This window comes from Nannospalax galili, unplaced genomic scaffold, assembly GCF_000622305.1.
Source record: "Nannospalax galili isolate Female #2095 unplaced genomic scaffold, S.galili_v1.0 scaffold253, whole genome shotgun sequence".
Lineage (NCBI taxonomy): Eukaryota > Metazoa > Chordata > Mammalia > Rodentia > Spalacidae > Nannospalax > Nannospalax galili.
In genome coordinates, this window is record NW_008335287.1 from 1,993,485 (window position 1) to 2,012,774 (window position 19,290).

General features: G+C 39.7%; 2 protein-coding genes across 2 annotated transcripts in view; one reads left to right on the plus strand and one right to left on the minus strand.

Annotated features, from left to right (window-relative positions):
- The window catches only part of Nemf (nuclear export mediator factor), a 68,875-nt gene extending 53,978 nt beyond the window's left edge, over positions 1-14,897 (plus strand). The window contains exons 23-33 of the mRNA XM_008829861.3: positions 638-914; positions 5,323-5,362; positions 5,487-5,536; positions 7,410-7,563; positions 9,430-9,507; positions 10,501-10,698; positions 12,191-12,223; positions 13,668-13,768; positions 13,866-13,909; positions 14,002-14,081; positions 14,273-14,897. Coding sequence (XP_008828083.1) covers positions 638-914; positions 5,323-5,362; positions 5,487-5,536; positions 7,410-7,563; positions 9,430-9,507; positions 10,501-10,698; positions 12,191-12,223; positions 13,668-13,768; positions 13,866-13,909; positions 14,002-14,081; positions 14,273-14,350 — 1,133 coding nt within the window. The 3' untranslated portion in view covers positions 14,351-14,897. The remainder of the gene's footprint in view (positions 1-637; positions 915-5,322; positions 5,363-5,486; positions 5,537-7,409; positions 7,564-9,429; positions 9,508-10,500; positions 10,699-12,190; positions 12,224-13,667; positions 13,769-13,865; positions 13,910-14,001; positions 14,082-14,272) is intronic.
- A 1,070-nt stretch (positions 14,898-15,967) lies between these two features.
- Positions 15,968-19,290, minus strand: part of Klhdc2 (kelch domain containing 2) — a 15,549-nt gene continuing 12,226 nt past the window's right edge. Inside the window, exons 9-13 of the mRNA XM_008829862.3 lie at positions 19,091-19,200; positions 18,598-18,670; positions 16,921-17,008; positions 16,415-16,467; positions 15,968-16,273 (exon numbers count right to left, since the gene is read on the minus strand). Of these exons, the coding sequence (XP_008828084.1) occupies positions 16,150-16,273; positions 16,415-16,467; positions 16,921-17,008; positions 18,598-18,670; positions 19,091-19,200 (448 nt within the window). The 3' untranslated portion in view covers positions 15,968-16,149. The remainder of the gene's footprint in view (positions 16,274-16,414; positions 16,468-16,920; positions 17,009-18,597; positions 18,671-19,090; positions 19,201-19,290) is intronic.

Here is a 19,290-nt window from a genome sequence, read left to right on the forward strand (position 1 = left end):
TGGAACTCAACTATGTAGACCAGACTGTCCCTTTCACAGAAATCCACCTGTTTCTGCCTCCCAAGTGCTGGGATTAAAAGTGTGTGCCCCCATGCCCAGCTGGGTCACACTTTTTGGAGTAGTGTTCCATTGTTTAATTTAAAAGTACTGTGCTGATAGATTCTATTGATTGATGTTCACCCTGTCCCCAGCCCTTTATAAAGTGCTTTATATATATTTTTTGGTCTACTTTCATGTCTATCCTATACAGATGGCAACTGGACTCAATTATTAGTATTATATTCTTTTTGCCAAAGTGTAAGCCCAGTTATATAGCATGTATTAGTTTTCATTTACAAATTAATAAAGCTACAGAATTTACACAGTTAGGGTTTGTTTGTTTCGTCTTCCATTTTGTAAATACCATGTTCATTAAAGAAATAGAAGCAGTGTCCAAAAATTTGTGGTAAAAGGATCTGGGAAGTCATGTAATCCTCTCTATTCATGATGAAGATTATCCTTTTGTCTGAGTCAGAGTCCAGTACATAGTGGAGGTGATCAGAAAATTTTTGGTGATCCTTTGGGGAAACTGGGAATAAGAGAATCACATTGCTTTGTTGGGGACTGAACACTGACTTTCCTTGTGGAAATTCTACAGAAGGAGGTGATACCAGCAGTGAAGAAGATAAAGAGGAATTGCATAATACTCCTGCAGAAGTAGAACTCTTGACTCAGGTTGACCAAGAGGATATTGCTTTTCAGAGTGGTAGAGATGAACTAAGTGAATTAATTCAGGAAGAAAGCTCTGAAGATGAAGGAGAATCTGAAGAAGCTGCAAAAGATCAAGAGCTTATTGTTGAAATGAAGGATGAAGAGGAAGATACATTCGATTACCCTGATACTACCATTGACCTGTCCCACCTTCAAACCCAAAGGTAACTTTAAAAAGACAATTTTACATTTTATTTTATTAGCTGGAAATGATGGTTGGGTTATCTTTACAGAAATGACACTCAGATTGGCTTTGCTACTTTCATGCTTCATGTTCTATTGCTCAGTGTTATTCAGGTACTTTTACCCACCATTGTGTTTTTATTTTTTTTCACCATTTGATTAAGTCTCCTGCTATAGAAATTCCCAGGACCAGAGGAGAAAAGGACAAAAAGCGTCCAGAGCAGGTCAAAATACAAATAAGCAGGATCTGAGGGTATAGCTTAGTGATGGGCTGCTTGCCTTGCATGTTCAGAGGCCTGGGTTTAAACCTTAGCATTATAAAGAAACAAAATTATGAAGTTTGTAGGAAAATGAATTGTCCTAGTTTGCTTTTTTTTTTTTTTTGTAGCCCCAGCTGACCTGGAACTCACTACGTAGACCAGGCTGGCCTTGAATTCACAGAGCTCCTCCTCCTCCCTCTGCCTCCCGAGTGCTGGGACTAAAGGTATGCACCACCATGCCCAGCCTAGTTTACTGTGAGAAACACCGTGACCAAAACAACTTAAGGAGGAAAGGGTTTATTTTAGTTTACAGTACCAACTACCATCGAGGGAAGCCAGTGAACCTGGAGGCAAGAACTGAAGACAAGACCATGGAGGAAAGCTGCTTACTGGCTTGCTCCCTCTGGCTTTCTCAGCCACCTTCCTTACATAGCCCAGGTGTGCCTACCTAGGGATGGTACTGCCCACAGTGGGCTAGGCCCTCCTATATTAATTAGCAGGCCAGAAAATACCCTACAGGTGATTTCATGGAGAAAATTCCTCAATTGAGAGTCCCTTTTTCCAGGTATCTCGAGTTTGTGTCAAGTTGACAAAAGCTAACCAGCACATGGATGAATCTGAAAAGTATAATACTGAGGCAACCCAAACTCAAAAAAACAAAAACCAAGTGTTCTCATATGCAGATCCTAGCCTGTAATGTGTACATGTATATAGAAATGAGTATAAAACTAGAAAGAAAACCAAAAAATAGATAATGAGGAAGGGTAGATTGTGGGCAAAGGACAACATGGTACATGAAAGGAAAAGAGACTGGGGAGAGAGGTTGCAGCAGGGATTCAAAGGTAGCAGAAGGTGGGATGAGGAGGACACAGAATCTACTAAAATACACTTCGTTTGAAAATACCATAATGAGGGGCTGAAGAGGTGGCTTAGTGGTTACTCTTCTTGGAGACGACCCCAGTTTGGTTCCCAGTCCCCATATCAGGCACCTCATAACAGTCTGTAACTCCACCTCCAAGGGATCCAGTGCTCTCTTTTGACCTATCTGCACTCATGTGTACAAACCCATGTATAGACACACATGTGAACACATAAATAAGATAAATCTTTGTTTAAAGAAAGAAAATATCAGGCTGGAGAGATGGCTCAGCAGTTAAGAACACTGGTTGTTCTTGCAGAATACCTGGGTTCGAATCTCACCACCCACATGGCAGCTAACAACGGTCTATAACTCCAGTCCCAGGGGATCCAACAGCCTCTTCTGACCTCTGGGGTCATTGCACGACACGGGTGCACTTACTTCCGTGCAGGCAATACACACACATAAAAAAAAATAAATAACATTAAAAATAGTAATAATAAAATATTTAACAGAAGAAAATATGTTTAAAAAGAACCCCCCCCCCAAAAAAAACCCAGAAAAATAAAAAGAAAATGTCATGATGATATCTAATACCTTATATGCTAAGTGAATTTTTAAATAAAAAAATGTTTTTAAAGCACAAATGTCGGGGCTGGAGAGATGGCTCAGTGGTTAAGAACACTGACTGTTCTTGCAAAAAGACCTGAGTTCAAATCCCAGCACCCACATGGCAGCTAACAACTGTCTGTAACTTCAGTTCCAAGGGATTGACAACCTTTTCTGTCCTCCACAAGCACTGCATGACACGGGTGCACTTTCCTACATGTAGGCATTTTACACATAAAGTAAAAAAAATATTTTTTTTTTTGGTCTTTTTGAGACAGGGTCTCCTTATAGCCCCAGCTGTCCTGGAACTCACTATGTAGACCAGGCTGGCCTTGAACTCACAGAGATCTGTCTGCCTCTGCTTCCCAAGTGCTGGGATTAAAGGTGTGTGCCACCACGCCTGGCAAAAATAATATTTTTAAAAGGCACAAATGTCTTATAACAAATGCAGTCTTTTTAAACAAAAATTGGTGTCTTTAATGTGTTATCACCAAGTGACTACTAGTTCATATTTTTTTTAAAATAAAGCAGAGCTGGAGAGATGGCTCACTACTCACTGGTTACTCTTTTTTTTTTTTTGGAGACCGGGGTTAAAGGCATGAGCCAACACACCCATCAATACTTGTTGCTCTTTAAAATGATCCTGATCCAGGTTCCTTTCCTATCACCCACATGTTGATTCACAAATGCCTATAACTCCAGTTCCAGGGTTTCTGGTGCCTTCTTCTGGCCTTGACAGACACTGTGTGTACATAGTACATATACATATTTTCAGGCAAAACACTCATACACACAAAATCCTTTTTTTAATCTTTTTTTTAAAAAAGAGCATTATTGGGCTGGAGAGATGGCTTAGCCATTAAAGACTCAAGCTCACAGTCTAAAGCCAGGCGTGGTGGGACACGCCTTTAGTCCCAGCACTCAGGAGGCAGAGGCAGGCGGATCTCTGTGAGTTCAAGGCCAGCCTGGTCTACATAGTTTCAGGACAGCTGGGCCTACAGGGAGACCCTGTCTCAAAAAGACCAAAAAAAAATTGGCTTAGAAGGGGCTAGAGAGATAGCTCAGCAGTTAAGAGTACTGACTGCTCTTGCAGAAGACCTGAGTTCAGTTCCCAACACCCACATGGCAGCTAACAACCATCTGGAACTCCAGTTCCAGGAGATCCAATGCCCTCTTCTGACCGTTTTGGGCAATGCATGACATGGGTGCACTTACATACATGTAGGCAATACACTCATAAAATAAAAATAAAATGTGCCAGGCGTGGTGGTGCACACCTTTAATCCCAGCACTTGGGAGGCAGAGGCAGGCGGATCTTTGTGAGATCGAGGCCAGCCTGGTCTACATAGTGAGTTCCAGGACAGATGGGGCTACAAGAAGACCCTGTCTCAAAAAAGACAGGAAAAAAAAAAAGTTTTTTTAAAAAATTAAAGGTCTAGAGACACTCATCTTCAACAGGTTATAGGACACCTTTTAAAAAATGGTTTAGAAGTCAGATGCATCAAAACCAAATCTTCAGACATGTCCTTGGGCAAGCTCCTACTCTATAGGTAAGTCTCAGTTTCCATCCTGGAGAAAATGGAGTAGAATCCCCATCATAAGGTTTTGGTGAAGATTGTATGAGTGTTAAGTGTCTTCATACCTGGCAGATACTAAGATTTCGGCACAAGAACTGATGTGGTGGTGCACACCTGGAATAGGCAAGAAGATCTGATGTTCAAGGTCTTCCTCATCTACATAGCAAGTTTAAGACCAATCTGGGCTACATGAGACCCTGTCTCAGAAGGAGGAGGGGGGAGGAGAAAGGGGAGGGGGTTTGAGTAAGGGAGGACAAAGGAGATGGAGGAGAGAGATTTATCATGTTACTTTTTGGGTTGTTGTTGTTGTTGTTTTGGGGTTTTGGTCTTTTTGAGACCTGCAGCCCCAACTGGCCTGAAACTTGTCATGTAGACCAGGCTGGCCTTGAAGACATAGAAACCCACCTTCCTCTGCCTCCTAACTACTCAGATGTTACATTTTTTTAAAATATTTTATTATGGGGCTAGAGAGATGGCTCAGCAGTTAAGAGCACTGACTGCTCTTGCAGAGGACCCAGGTTCAATTCCCAGCACTGACATGGCGGCTACGAACCATCCTTAACTCCAGTTCTAGGGGAATCCAAAGCTCTTTTCTGACCTCCACAGCATTGCACTGCACTGCACGGGTGCACTCACATACATACATGCAGACAGTACACTCAAACACATAAAATAAAAATAAGATATTTTTAAAATATATTTTGTTATTTTTATTTTATGTGTGTGAGTCATGCAGGGCACAAGGAAGTCAGACCAGGGCATTGCATCTTCTAGAACTGGAGTTAAGGGACAGTTTTTAACCACCATGTGGGTGCTAGGAATTGAACCTGGGTCCTCTGCATCAACAGCCAGTGTTCTTAACTGCTGAGCTATCTCATCTCTCCAGCTCAACATCTTACATTTTTAAGAATACATGTAAAAGTGTGAAGAAATAATTTGATTTTATATATATATATATTTTTTTTTTTCTAATTTTGCCAAGCTTGAAGATTTGTAGGATTATAAGTAATAAGGATAGGGGGTTGTTTTGAGGCTTTGTAACTGAATGTCTTTCATAGGCTAGTAAATTCTTTTGTTTTCATAGGCCTCTCCAGAAATTGGCTTCAAAAGAATCTTCTAATTCAGTAAGCTACTTTTGAAATTATATTAAAAATTGGTTTTTTCCAATGAAGTTTTAAATTTAATTTTTGAAAAAATAATAATAGTGGTTCATTGTGATTCCTTCTTTTTGTCCTTTTTTTTTAATAGAGTGACAATAAGTTACAGAGCCGGAGACATTTGTCAGCCAAGGAAAGAAGGTAAACTCTAAATGGAATAGATCAAGTAATAAAAAGACTTTTATTATGCAACATGTTCAGTGATTATAATACATTATGGATATATAGCATGTGATTGTATTAAAGGACCAGTATTACTTTTTTTAATTACAATGTTTCATTTACATTAGTTGTACAGAATAGAATTTCACTGTGGTATTCCCATATATGCCCATACTGTGCTTGAATCTTATCTCCTTTCCCTCCTACTACTCTTGCCCTTTTTGTTGTCCCTCTTTGATTCTTGGGATATTAAAGGAGAAAATAGGATTTTTTTTTTTTTTTTTTTTTTTTTTGATGTTGAGACAGGGTCTCCCTGCAGCCCCAACTGGCCTGGAACTCATTATGTAGACCAGGCTGGCTGGGACCTCATAGAGATCCACCTGTCTCTGCCTGCTGAGTGCTAGGATTAAAGGCAGGTGCCACCATACCCAGCAAATTAGGAATTCTTGAAATTAGGAAAAATTTTATGGAAAACAAAAGCCTTGGGACTGGGGAGATGGCTCAAGTCAGTAAAGTGCTTGCTATGCAAACATAAGGCCCTGAGTATGCTTGTAATTCCAGTGCTAGAGGAGGAGACAGGAGGATCCCTGAGGCTTATTAGTAGCCAACCTGGAGGGGAATGGGGGTTCCAGGGATGGACACTGGATAGGGCAAGCTCCAGGTTCAGTAAAAGACCCTGGCTCAAGGGGATTAGTCAGAAAGTGATAGAGCAAGACACATAACTTCCTTCTCCATATGTGTACACATAGGCACGCACACTGTCACACACAAAAGAGTACCTTAGGTACCTCAGCAGTTAGGTGTGTGGATAGAGAGACTCCAAGGAGAATTTGCATTAACAAAGGAGAGGATATATGATACTTTGGATAGTCTGGAGTGAAAGGAAGGGAAAGTTTGTGAATTGGTAGATTAGATTAGAAGGTGAATTTAGATCAAAAGTAGAGAATGTAGACTAAGGATTTTGAACTTTACTAGTGATGCTAAGAGAAACTTTGGAAATTTTTAATGGGAATATGATAGGTAAACAATTAGGGAAGATTAACATAGAAATTCTGGGAGGGCAGACTGTGGGGAATAGCCTAAGGAAGTCTGGGAGGCAGTGAGGACCTGGACAAGGGAATGGCATTGGGAGTAGAAAGTTACTGGCTCAGCAGAAGAGCCCCCTTCTTCCTTAATCTGCTTGTATTTTGGATCTACCTAATTATTCCACCAACCAATCAACAGATGTTTTATTGCATGCCTAAAATCTGGCAAGGTCATGCTGATAAGAAGACTACAAGGTTGTCAGTTGAGTAAATGAATATGCCTAATTGAGTAAGGATAAGCCAAATGAGTCCAGATGATGGAAAAAATGAAAAAGCCATGAAAAATTTTCAGGTCTTCCTGTGAATGAGACTCTTTGTATACTGTGGTCTGGTAACTGTCAAGTTAAGGAGAGGCTGTCATCTTTTATTTATTATACATCGTGTTCCCTTTTCCCTTTATAATTTTTTTTAGGGCACTAAGAATTAGATTTTTTTTATTTTGTTTTTTTGTTTATTTTTTTCAAGATAGGTTCTCACTATGTAGCCCTGGGTGCCCTGGAACTTGTTGCATAGCCCAGGCTGACCTAGATCTCACAGAGGTCCACCTGCTGGTATCAAAGGTATGTATCACCACACCTGACTGAAGTTGTCATTCTTAAAATTTGGTATTTCCACACCTTTAATCCCAGCACTTGGGAGGCAGAACTCTGTAAATTCAAGGCCAGCCTGGTCTACATAGTGAGTTCCAGGCCAGCTGGGGCTACAGGGAGATCCTGTCTCAAAGACCAAAAAAATTTTTTTGATATTTCCATTTGTTTTATATTTAGAGAAATGAAAAAGAAGAAGTTTCCAACTGACTCAGGGGATTTAGAAGCGATAGAAGGAAAGGAAAAAGAAAAAGAGAGTGCTGTGCACACTGAAATTTACCAGAACACAAGCAAAAATGTTGCAGCAGGGCAACCAATGAAAAGAGGACAAAAGGTAATATTATTTTGGATGATATGTTAGCCATTAATAGAATTTACAAATGAAGCTGTGAGGTTTCTCTTTTGTAATTTTTAAAATGAAAAAGACTGTGCAAATTGTTTTTTAATTTTTGACTAAAAACTAGCTGTTATGTTGTTGGGATAAATCAGGAGTGCCTGGAATGTAGAGCATGGCCAGGCTGGAGACCTCCTGGCAAGGATGGCAGGAAACTGGCCCACTCCATTCTAGATACACTGTCTCTTACCCAACAACCCCCAAGCAAAACTGTTAGGTCTCTAATCCCTTAATCCTAACTGGATCTCTTGTAGATCATGTGACCGGAGGACAGGACAAAGGCCACGTAGCCTTAGAAGCCCCCCTCCCTCCTTGCCCACCAGAAAACCAACCCCACCTCTTTGCCCACGAAACTTTCCTATATAAACCTTTTCTTCCACCATAATAAACGAGCCGTCCACTGACACAGCCTTCTGAATGTTTTTTCCTGCCGTACTTGCTGCAACCTGAGGTTCCTCTCACCCCATCAGTCTCTCACCCCAACTTTCCATGACGGGGCCAGTGCATAACAGTCTTCTGGTTAGCAGCGGAGTTTGGGCCAAGGGGAGGCTGACAATATGTGTTCCTTAGACCTCTAAAATTGTATCCATAGTGGCTGTCATTTCATGTAAAAGAGGAAAGGGACATTGATTTGTCAGAGTTGCCCTGCTAATAAGTGGCAAAGCTGATGTTTCTTTCCTTTGCCGTGCTGGGTATCAACCCAGGGCCTCATGTGTGCTAGGCAGGTGCTGCACTGATTACTGATATCCCCAGCTTCAGAGCTGATTGTAATACTAAAACTTAGTTTAGTAGTTTCTTTTTCAATTATCATGTGATTTTGGCTAGAGTAAATATAAATTATACTTAACTTTTTTTTTTTTTATTTTTTATGTGTATGACTGCTTTGCCTGCATGTATGGAAATGTAACTGGTGTCATGCAATGTCCAGAGGTCAGAAGAGGGTGTCCGATCCCCTGGAACTGGAGTTACGGACAGTTGGTCCATGTGGGTGCTGGGAACTAAACCTGGGTCATCTACAAGGTCAACCAGTACTCTTTACTACTAAACCATCTCTCCAGCCCAATTATACTTTTTTAAAATGTTGTAGCACTATAAAAAAGAGATTGCAGCTATAACAGTGTGTCTTTAGAAATTAGCTCTGGGCTGGGGCTGTAGCTCACTGGCCTGCTTAATACGTTCAGGCCATGGGTTCCATCTCCAGCACTGGGCAAAAAAAATTAATGGTTTAGTTAACATTGTTTTAAGAATCTCTACAATAAATGCATAACCTAGATCTGCTGCTTAATTTCCTGTTATTCCTGCATGTACCATAATCCCAAATACACTGTCTTGCTATTACATTTTTCTTAAAAAAAAATCTTATTTTTTATTTTATGTGTATGAGTGTATTGCCTGCATGTGTCTTAAGTGCATCCATGTCGTGCAGTACCCACAGATGTCAGAAAAGGGCAATGTATTCCCTGGAACTGGAGTTATAGACAGTTGTTAGCTGCCACGTGGGTGGTGGGAACCAAACCCAGGTCATTTGCAAGAGCAGCCAGTGCTCTTAACCTCTGAGCCTTCTCTCCAGCCCTGTTAGACTTCTGAAGTCACTTTTCAGTTTTAAAGTAAGTTGCCAATTTCTCATTTGTGTCATCCCTTTACCATATGGCACATTCCTTGACAACAAGGACTGTGGCATACACATCTCCATTTTGTGAACTAAAATTGTGCTGTGTTCAATAAGCTATTTGATAGAACTAAAGCAGGATCTTAATTTTTTTTTTGATATTCTTTACTGAATTTTTCCAAATCTTCTGATTTCAGAGTAAAATGAAAAAAATGAAAGAAAAATACAAAGACCAGGATGAAGAAGATCGTGAACTAATTATGAAATTGCTGGGGGTAAGAAGATCTAAAACCATTTCCCTCCTTTTCAGTGTCATCAAGCCCATGCCTAGCCTATGACAAATGTTCAGTACATTTTTTGTTGTTGGACTCTTACCAGTATTTGGGCTAGAGAGATGGCTCAGCACTTGGTGCCCAAGCCTGGTGACTAAAACCCACTCCCAAGAACCCACATGGTAGAAAGAGAAAACTACTTATGAATTTCACATGTGTTCTGTGGCATGTATACACCCACACACATACATACAAAATAATTGTTAAGAAGCTTAATTCAAAACATTAAAACAATAAAAGTATATCCTTTTGAAAAATATTTATTATTTTATGTGTATGGGTGTTTTCCATGCATGTATGTTAGTGCTCCACTTGCGTGTAGAGCCTGCAGAGGTCAGAAGAGGGTGGCAGATCCCCTGGAACTGGAATTACAGATAGTTGTAAGCTGCCATGTGGGTGCTGGGAATCAAACCCAGATCATCTGCAAGAGTGACTAGTGCTTTTAACAGCTGAGCCATCTTTCCAGCCCCCAAATTATATTCTTAAAAAAACAAAATCCTGGCTGGGCGTGGTGGCGCACACCTTTAATCCCAGCACTCGGGAGGCAGAGGCAGGTGGATCTCTGTGAGTTCAAGGCCAGCCTGTTCTACATAGTAAGTTCCAGGATAGCTGGGGCTACAGGGGAGACCCTGTCTCAAAAAGACCAAAAAAAAAAAAAACCAAAATCTTGCAGCTGGAGAGATGACTCAGCAGTTAAGAGCACTGACTGGCTGCTCTTGCAGAGGTCCAGAGTTCAGTTCCCAGCACCCCCATGGTAGCTAACAACTGTCCCTTAACTCCAGTTCCAGGGGCTCAAATGCCCTCTTCTGGCCTTCTCAGGCATTGCATGACACAAGTACACATAATACATGCAGGCAGAACTCACACACATAAAATATTTTTATTTTCATAATATGAAAATTGCTGAAAATCGAATTTTTCTCTATGAATTAAAAGTCTGCAGGTTCAAACAAAGAAGAAAAAGGGAAGAAGGGAAAGAAAGGAAAGGTGAAGGATGAACCTATGAAGAAACAGCCCCAGAAACCCAGAGGTGGACAAAGGGTTTCAGACAGCATTAAGAAAGAAACTCCATCTCTTCACGTGGTAACTCACGAATTACAAGATTTAGCTGTAGATGAGCCACATGATGACAAGGTAAATAAATCTCCCCGTACGTGCATTTTTGCTTCTTACTGGGGGTGACCAGGACCTGGGACTCAGAGCTAGCTATTTGTAAAGTGCTTGCAAGAGGCCCAGAGTTCTGTCCCCAGAACCCACATGAAAATGTTTTGGTGCATTCTTTTGTGATCCCAGCACTGGGGAGCTGGAAACAAGTAGATTCCTAAGGTTTGCTGGCCAGGTAGCAGAGCCTCCTTGGCAAGCTCCAAGCCACTAAGACACCTTTTTCGGTTTTTTGTTTTGTTTTGTCTACTGAACAGTGTTAATAGTTTTAAAACTCATTTTGATTCTCAAGTTTTTATACTATTGCCATATTCTGTAGGGTTTTTTTGTATAAACTATAGACTGAAAAAAAAAAAAAGCCAGATGTGGGTGTACATGCCCATAATCCTAGCACTTTTGGCAGACTGACACAGATGGACTTCAAGTTTTAGGCCAATCTATATGTAGCAAGACCATGTCATGGAGGGGGTAAAAATTCTAAGAGCTATTAATGACTCTATTAAGGGTGAGGGATATGGTCTGAATGTTGAAACCTAAATGTGATAATATTAAGAAGTAAGATTTAGGAGTGAAACTAGATCCCTTATAAGAGTTGAAGGAGGCCTCTCTTCCGCTGTGTGTGAGCATAGCAACAAAGTGCCAGTTGTCATCGTTGCTGTTTGTTTTCTGAGATGGTCTTGAACTTGCTATGTAGCTGAGGATCATTCTCCTGCCTCCACCTCCTAAGTGTTGGTACTGTGGGCAGACGCTACCACAATTTTCTTTCTTTTTTTTTTTTTTCTTCTTTTTTTCGAGACAGAGTCTCCCTGTTGCCCAATCTGACCTGGAGCTCACTGTAGACTGTTCTGGCCTTGAATTCAGAGATCCACCTGCTTCTGCCTCCTGAGTGCTGGGATTAAAGGCGTGCACCACCACACCCGGCAAGTCTTTATCAGATATCGAAGCTGCTGGTGCCCTGATCTTGAGTTTCTCAGCCTGCAGACCTATTAGATGTAAACCTGTTACTTAAAAATTGGGCAGCCAAAGGTCTCTTGTTAACAGCAGGCTGAACAGACTGAAGACTGGATTGTCTCCATTTTTTTTATGTAATATACACAAAATTAAGAGTATTTCAAGAGTTTATCTTAAATTATTGAAAAGAAATTGATGACTTGTCTGTTTTTCTTTTTGCAAACCTAATGAGCTTAGTTGTACTTTAAATTGTGCCTGCATTTTTCAGTGTTTAGCATATCCTTAAAGTGAAAAAGTTGTGCAGTGAAAGCTGTCTTTTTCAAATGGCACTGTTTCCTAAAATATTAAGTATATATACCAATACACTTTAGAGTTTCACAAAATTGAAGAATACAACATTGGGGCTCCTAACTTGTGGGTTACATATGACAGCTTTATTATATCAGTTTCTTTCTCCTCGTGGCTTAATGGTATAGAATTTCATGGCTGACTTTAATTTTTATGTTTGGGACAGGAAGAGCAAGATCTGGATCAACAGGGAAATGAGGTATGATTTTGAGTTGGGGTTTCTACTACATTCTCATTGTAATCCTTTCCCAGAATATTTTATATTACTCAGAACTTTAAAAAGCAAAGACAAAACTGTAGGCTATGCAGGTGACTTTCTGGGTTTAAGTTCCTAACTATGTTAGAGATAACTGCACACCTGGAAATATTCATCCCTCCCCTTCCGTCAGTCTGTGCACTTCAGTGCCCTCATTATTACGATGATAATAACAGCTCCTACCAGAACAGTTTGGGGAAAATGTTACTTATAAGTTTATGGCACACTCACGTATTGACTACAGTTCGGTACCAAGCATTTCATCCTTTCAGTGTAGCCTACCAAATAAGAGCTAGTTTAAGAAGCCCTGAGATTTTTCTTTATGAGGTGAGAGAAGCTGGAGAGATGGCTCAGGGGTTAAGAGTACCTGCTGCTCTTCCAGAGTGCACAAGTTTAGTTTGCAGCACTCACATTGAGCATTGCACACCCACCTGTAACGCCAGCTCCAAGGGATCTGATGCCTTCTGGTCTCTATGGGCAACTGCACACACATACAGCCACACACACACACACACACACACACGCATCAACTTTTTTTAATCTTTGAAAAAAGTAACAGGGGCTAGAAGTGGCACATGCCTTTAATCCCAGCACTCTGGGAGGTAGGGAGATCTCTGAGATCTAGGAAAGCCTGGTCTGTATAAGCCTAAAGCCAGCTAGGGCTATAAGGAGACCCTGTATTTAAGAGAAAATGTTCTAGAGTTTCTCAACTTTGGCACTATTAAAATATAATCCTTTGTTGCCAGGTCTATCTCATACAAATTGATTAGCAATATCCTTGACCTCTCTACCTACTAAATGAAATTGAAAAATAGACTCAAGGAAGAGCAAGACTACCTAAGATTGAGTGAAGTGAAGCCAAGACTCAAATGGCCATGATGCCAGTCCCCTCAGTTTCCAGACATTGCCTAGTGTCCAGGGAGTGGCGGGGGTTGAACAAAATCCCTGGTTAAGAATCATTGGTCTGGGGGCTGGAGAGATGGCTCAGTGGTTAAGAGCACTGACTGCTCTTGCAAAGGACCCGGGTTCAATTCCCAGCACCCACATGACAGCTACGAACTGTCCTTAACTCCAGTTCCAGGGGAATCCGAAGCCCTCATCTGATCTCCACAGCATTGCATGACATGAGTGCACTTACCTACATGCAGGCAATACACACATACACATAAAATAAAATTTAAAAAAATGAGTTTGTTTTTTGTTACTATGTGAGGCCAAAATTTTTAAAGAACATATTGAAAGTATGAGTTTTTTACCTTTGTTTCTATGATGCTGGATTTTGAGCATGCTAGGCAAGGTTTTACCACTAAACTACTATACCCTCAGCCTGTTTTCCTTTTTATAAGTTTGGCACAAATTACTTAAATTGTCTTTATTTTCCTTTTAGGAAAATCTGTTTGATTCTTTGACAGGCCAGCCACATCCTGAAGATGTACTAATGTTTGCCATTCCAATATGTGCCCCTTATACCACCATGACAAGCTATAAGTAAGTCACTATTAATTTACTCAAAATAGATGACACAGTGATGTTACGAATTGCTTTTGATCTCTATAAACTAACTCATATATTATCTTTTTTAAAGATATAAAGTGAAACTTACTCCTGGAGTTCAGAAAAAGGGAAAAGGTATTTAGGATTTTTTGTGATTTTTTTTTTTTTTTTTTTTTAAACCGTTTAGTGACCAAAACAGAAGTACATTTTTTGCTCTCTACTTACAGCTGCAAAAACAGCCTTGAATAGTTTCATGCATTCCAAAGAAGCAACAGCAAGAGAAAAAGACTTATTCCGCAGCGTGAAGGTAAAGTTTTCTTTTAAAACTCCAGAGACTAGAGATCTAGTAACAGATATTAGGGGCTATTTTCTATTGTTTTGATAGAAAATGCTGTCTTACTAGGAACAGTAAATAAGTATTAGCATCTCACAAATTTCAAAAATGTCTTTCTTCTGACAGTAGGATATGAAAATAATTCAGCAGTTTTCTTTTTGTAGGACACAGATTTATCAAGAAACATTCCTGGCAAAGTGAAAGTGTCGGCACCTAATCTTCTGAATGTAAAAAGGAAATAGCTGAGAAGAAGTCCTAAAATACTGAGAAGAGTGAATTTTATAGCCTTGTGGAGGTTCAAAGATGCAAACACCATGTTAACAGGACTTCCATATTTTAAAATGAAGTACATATTGCCTTGCTATATTCGCAAAAGGACTTAATTCTTTTTTCCAGTTTTATATAGAACACTATAATAGGATTTCCTAAAATATTTGTCAAGTTCAAATGCTAAAGCTATACATCTGTAATTATTATACATTTTACTGAAATTCTTGAGTCAATACTAAGTGCACATTTCATGGTGTAAAGAATGTGAAGTGGCTCAGCTGCTTAAAACTACTGACTTGGAGGTCTACTGTGTGTAACATTAATACATAGACATTACAGGCCAATCACAGGGGTTTTTCTTGTTGCGGGGACAATTAAAACATTTAGGATTTGTGTCTTGAAAATATCAAATATATTAGACCAGATGTAAAAAAATTATGACTCCACTTGAGAAATAACACTAGAAGAAAACTGGTGTTGGGTGTTCTCATGTGATCAAACATTGACTTTTCATCTTCATTCCTTCCTGGTAATGTCGTTCAGTTGTGTGCCATTTTCTTTTCCACCTTTATAGCATTCAAGAGCATGTTAAGAGTATCTTTTTTTTTTTTTTTCTTTTTGAAACAGGGTTTCTCTGTAGCCCCAGCTGTCCTGGAATTCACTGTGTAGACCAGGCTTGAGTTTTTTTTGTTTTTTTTTTTTAATTTAATGTGTATATATTGTATGTATCCAAGTGCACTGTGTCATGCAGTGTCTGAGGAGGACAGAAGAGGGCGTCAGGATCCCCTGGAACTGGAGATACAGATGGTTGTTAGCCTTCATGTGGGTGCTGGGATTCAAACCCAGGTCTTCTGCAAGAACAGCCAATACTCTTAACTGCTGAGCCATCTCTCCAGCCCCTATGTTAGAGTAGCTTAAAGTATAATACCAGAAGTATACTTTTAGGTTCATCACTAAAAAGATTCCTAAAACATTTTGGATGGTTGTTGGCTGCCATGTGGAAGCTAGGAACCTAACCCAGGTCCTCTACAAGAGCAGCAGATTCTCTCCAGCCCCATATTACTCTTCATAGTAAATGAAAAACTAAACCAGGTGTGGTGATACATGACAGCTATCAGGAAGCTAAGGCACGATTGCCATGAGTTTAAGTGAAGGCTGGGCAAGGTTCCCTTCCCAGGACCCCCAAAAACCCCAATCAGGTGTGGTCGTACACACCTTTAAATCCTAGCACTTGGGAGGCAGAGGCAGGAGGATCAACTAATTCAAGACAAACCCTGAGACCCTGTCTCAAAAGGCTAAAGATTTTTTTTTTCCTCCTGTTTCTACAGATATACCCAAGTTAATTATAAAAAAAAAAAAAAAAAGATTAGCTGAGGATGGTGGTATAAACCTTTAATCCCCAGCACTCAGGCAGGAGGCAAAGGTAGGCAGATTGAGGACAGTTTAGTCTACATAGTGAGTTCCAGGCCAGCTGAGGGTACAGGAAACTCAGTGTCAAAACCCAAACAAATGTGTTTAAAATGTGATAACCATTCATGGTGTTAAAAAGCCAACATATTAATTTTTTTACTTTAACAAAGGCCAGTTAGTGGTGTTAAATACATTTATTGTAAACTTTGGACACAAAAATAGGTTCTCTAGTCCATTCACATGCACATGAAACCCAAAAAGCTGCAAACTACAACAGTGCATAATTATACAAATGATGCCACTCTGACGTTTACAGGATTGCTGTCCATGCAAGTAGATCCAAGGTACCATCTACAAAGCCTTAAGATCCAGAAGTATTGTTACTACCGAACCTCTGATTAACACTGTGAAGTAAATGTTTTGGAAGGCAGCTCCAGGAGGTGGCTAACATTTCTTTAAAGCAAATGACTGCTTCTAAGCTTAACCTGAAAATGGACAAGAGAAAAAAATGTATTTCTAATAATTTTACTTTACTGTTTAAAAATAATTATTGCCTTTAATCCACATACTTTTTTTTTAAATAGCACTCATTTAAAGTGTTAAGTGCCATGTTAAAAGTTACTTACCGTACAAGAGATTTTGGTTGAACTGAAAATATAAGTATCTCATTACTGTGTGCCTGAAAGAGAGACCAAAAACACATTAAAATTAAGTGCTAAAGCCAGGCTGGGGTAGTACACTCCTGTAATCCCAGCACTTGGGAAGCAGAGGAAGAAAGACTGTGACAAAGTAGAGGCAAACCAGGGCTATGTATTAAGACCCTGTTCAAAAACAAAAAAGTGCTAGGCTGGGAGCTAGTAATAGCCCGGTGGCAGAATGCTTGTCTAGCATGCACAAGACCTTGTGTTTATTCCTAAGCAATACAAAAATAAAAAAGGGTACTGAGATGGCTCAGTGCATAAAGGTTCTTGCTACCAAGCCTGAAGATCTGAGTTCAATCCCCAAGACCCACGTGGTGAAAAGGAAAAAAAAAAAAAAACTCCCAGAAGTTTTCCTCTTTGTATGTGGAGACACAAATGGAATTTTTAAAAAAGTGCTTCATATGTTTCAATAGCAGTGAAGGTCTACTTACAGCTCTGTGATGGACCAGCAAATTATTTGCACACCCACCAAAAACAATTACTTCTCCTTCATCACTGGCGCAAGCTGTATGCCATAATCTGCATTTAAAACAAAAGCTTGAGTTCCAAGTAACCCAAACATCAAACTGATCATTTGAACTGTACTACTGAGCTGGTGATACAGACTGAGTTCATATCAAATACGGTAAGAAATAAAATATTAAGGAAAAGCAGCTTTAAAGAAAAAAATGGTATCCTACATATTTATCTCTCTGGTCTAGTTCATGTTTATCTTGTGAGGAGTTTCAACTATAAAAAGTTTGCTCTCTAGGTCTTTGTTAACAAAAATCTCAAGGGGGCTCAGTGATATGTATGAAGTTGGCTTCACAGGATATATGGAAGATGCAGAAAGACCTGCTTTAGAAAATTATTAGTCTCAAAATTCCTGTCAGATGTCTCAGTGGCATGACTGTACTTGGGCTAGAGGCTTGGATTAAAAACTGGAGGCTCTCGGGCTGGAGAGATGGCTCAGTGGTTAAGAACACTGGAGGTTCTTGCAGAAGACCCAGGTTCGAATCCCAGCACCCACATGGCAGCTAACAACTATCTGTAACTCCAGTTCCAGGGAATCTGACAGCCTCTTCGAACCTCCGCAGGCACTGCACGTTACTGGTGCACTTACCTACACGCAGGCTATACACCCATACACATAAAAAAATATTTTAAAAACTGAAGGCTTAAGGTGGGCATGCTGGTACATGCCTTTAATCCAAGCACTCAGGAGGCAGAAGCAGGCAGATCTTTGTGAGTTTGAGGCCAGTCTGGTCTATATAGTTAGTTCTAGGCCACCTGAGACCCTGTCTCAAAAAGAAAAAAACTAGAGGCTTAGGGCTGGAGAGATGGTGCAGAGGACCCAGGTTCAGTTCCCAGCATGCACATGGTAGCTAACTGTTCATAACTCCAGTTCAAGGGGGGATCTAATGCCCTCTTCTGACCTCTGCAGGCATTGCATGATATGAGTGCACTTGCATGCAGGCAATACACACTCATAAGATTTTAAAAAAATAATAAAATACAGGGCTAGAGAGATAACTCAGTGGTTAAGATCACTGACTGCTCTTGCAGAGGACACTGGTTTGATTCCCAGCACCCACATGGTGACTAACAACTGTATCTTCAGTTCCAGGGTACTGGATGCCATCGTCTGATCTCTTTGGGCATTGCACGACATGGGTGTGCTTACATACAAGGAATACACTCATTACACATGAAATAAATAAAAAATTTAAATAATAGGTTTTTTATAAAAGACAATTTTACTTATACTTTCTTGAATACAAGCCAATAGACAGTTCTTTCTGTTCCATGTACATTCTCCCTTTTCAAGTTTTTCTCTTGAGGTTTTGCTTTTAATGACATTTTAATATTCAACATAAGCTTAACTTTATAATAGAAGAAGCAAAAGTACAAATCTAGTCATATTCAAATATAGATGGTGGGAAAGAAAGTCTACTCGGTAATGCTGGTTTTCTTTTTGAGAAGTATAATGGTTAAACCTTAATGATACCAAGACTTTTCCTAAGCGGTAGATAAAACGCAGCTAAAACACCTTCAATTCTCACCTGTCTTGCATATTCATAGACCTCTTAATTAACTATGAGAAATTATACTTGTTAAGTAGTTCATACCTTGGTTTTTCAGTATAAGGATGATTAAACTGTATCCATTCATTTTTACTGATGCAGTAAGTCCAGGCATCACCTAGTTAAACAAAAGAAAAAAAGCTATAAAATATGTTTTATTCTGTCAGTATGACATTTAGAGGGCACAGCTTGAGCAAGAAAAGTAGTAAGTTAGATCCTATTTCCTATTCTCTGCAGTTAAGGAAGTAAGCCCGTGCATATTATAGCCCTTCAGCAGGGCTTTTAAGAGCTCCAGACCTTTTTTTTAAAAAAATTACAGGCAGAATGGGCTTAGATCATAATATGTAATATAAAATTACATTAGAATATGTTTAGGATCAAAATTTATAAACCAACCCTACAAGGTATAGTGTGGACTACATAGCAAAGACTGCAGTGTAAGACCCCATCTCGATACACACACACAAAGACTGAATTTCAGCTATTATATGTAGAAAACATTAATAATGATACATAATTATGTATTTAAAGAACTCACTTAGCGGCTGTTTTTCAGTGGTAAATCCTCCAAAGAGAAAAAGATGATCTGAAGAGACCGGTGTTAATGAATGCCAGGATCGGCCAACAGGACAGATGCCTTGTGGAATTCTGAAATAATAGCTGAGTTGTTATAGTCTGGAGAGGGTCAGTCAATAAAGTGCTTGAGGACCTGAGTTCTATGCCCAGAGGCCATAAATA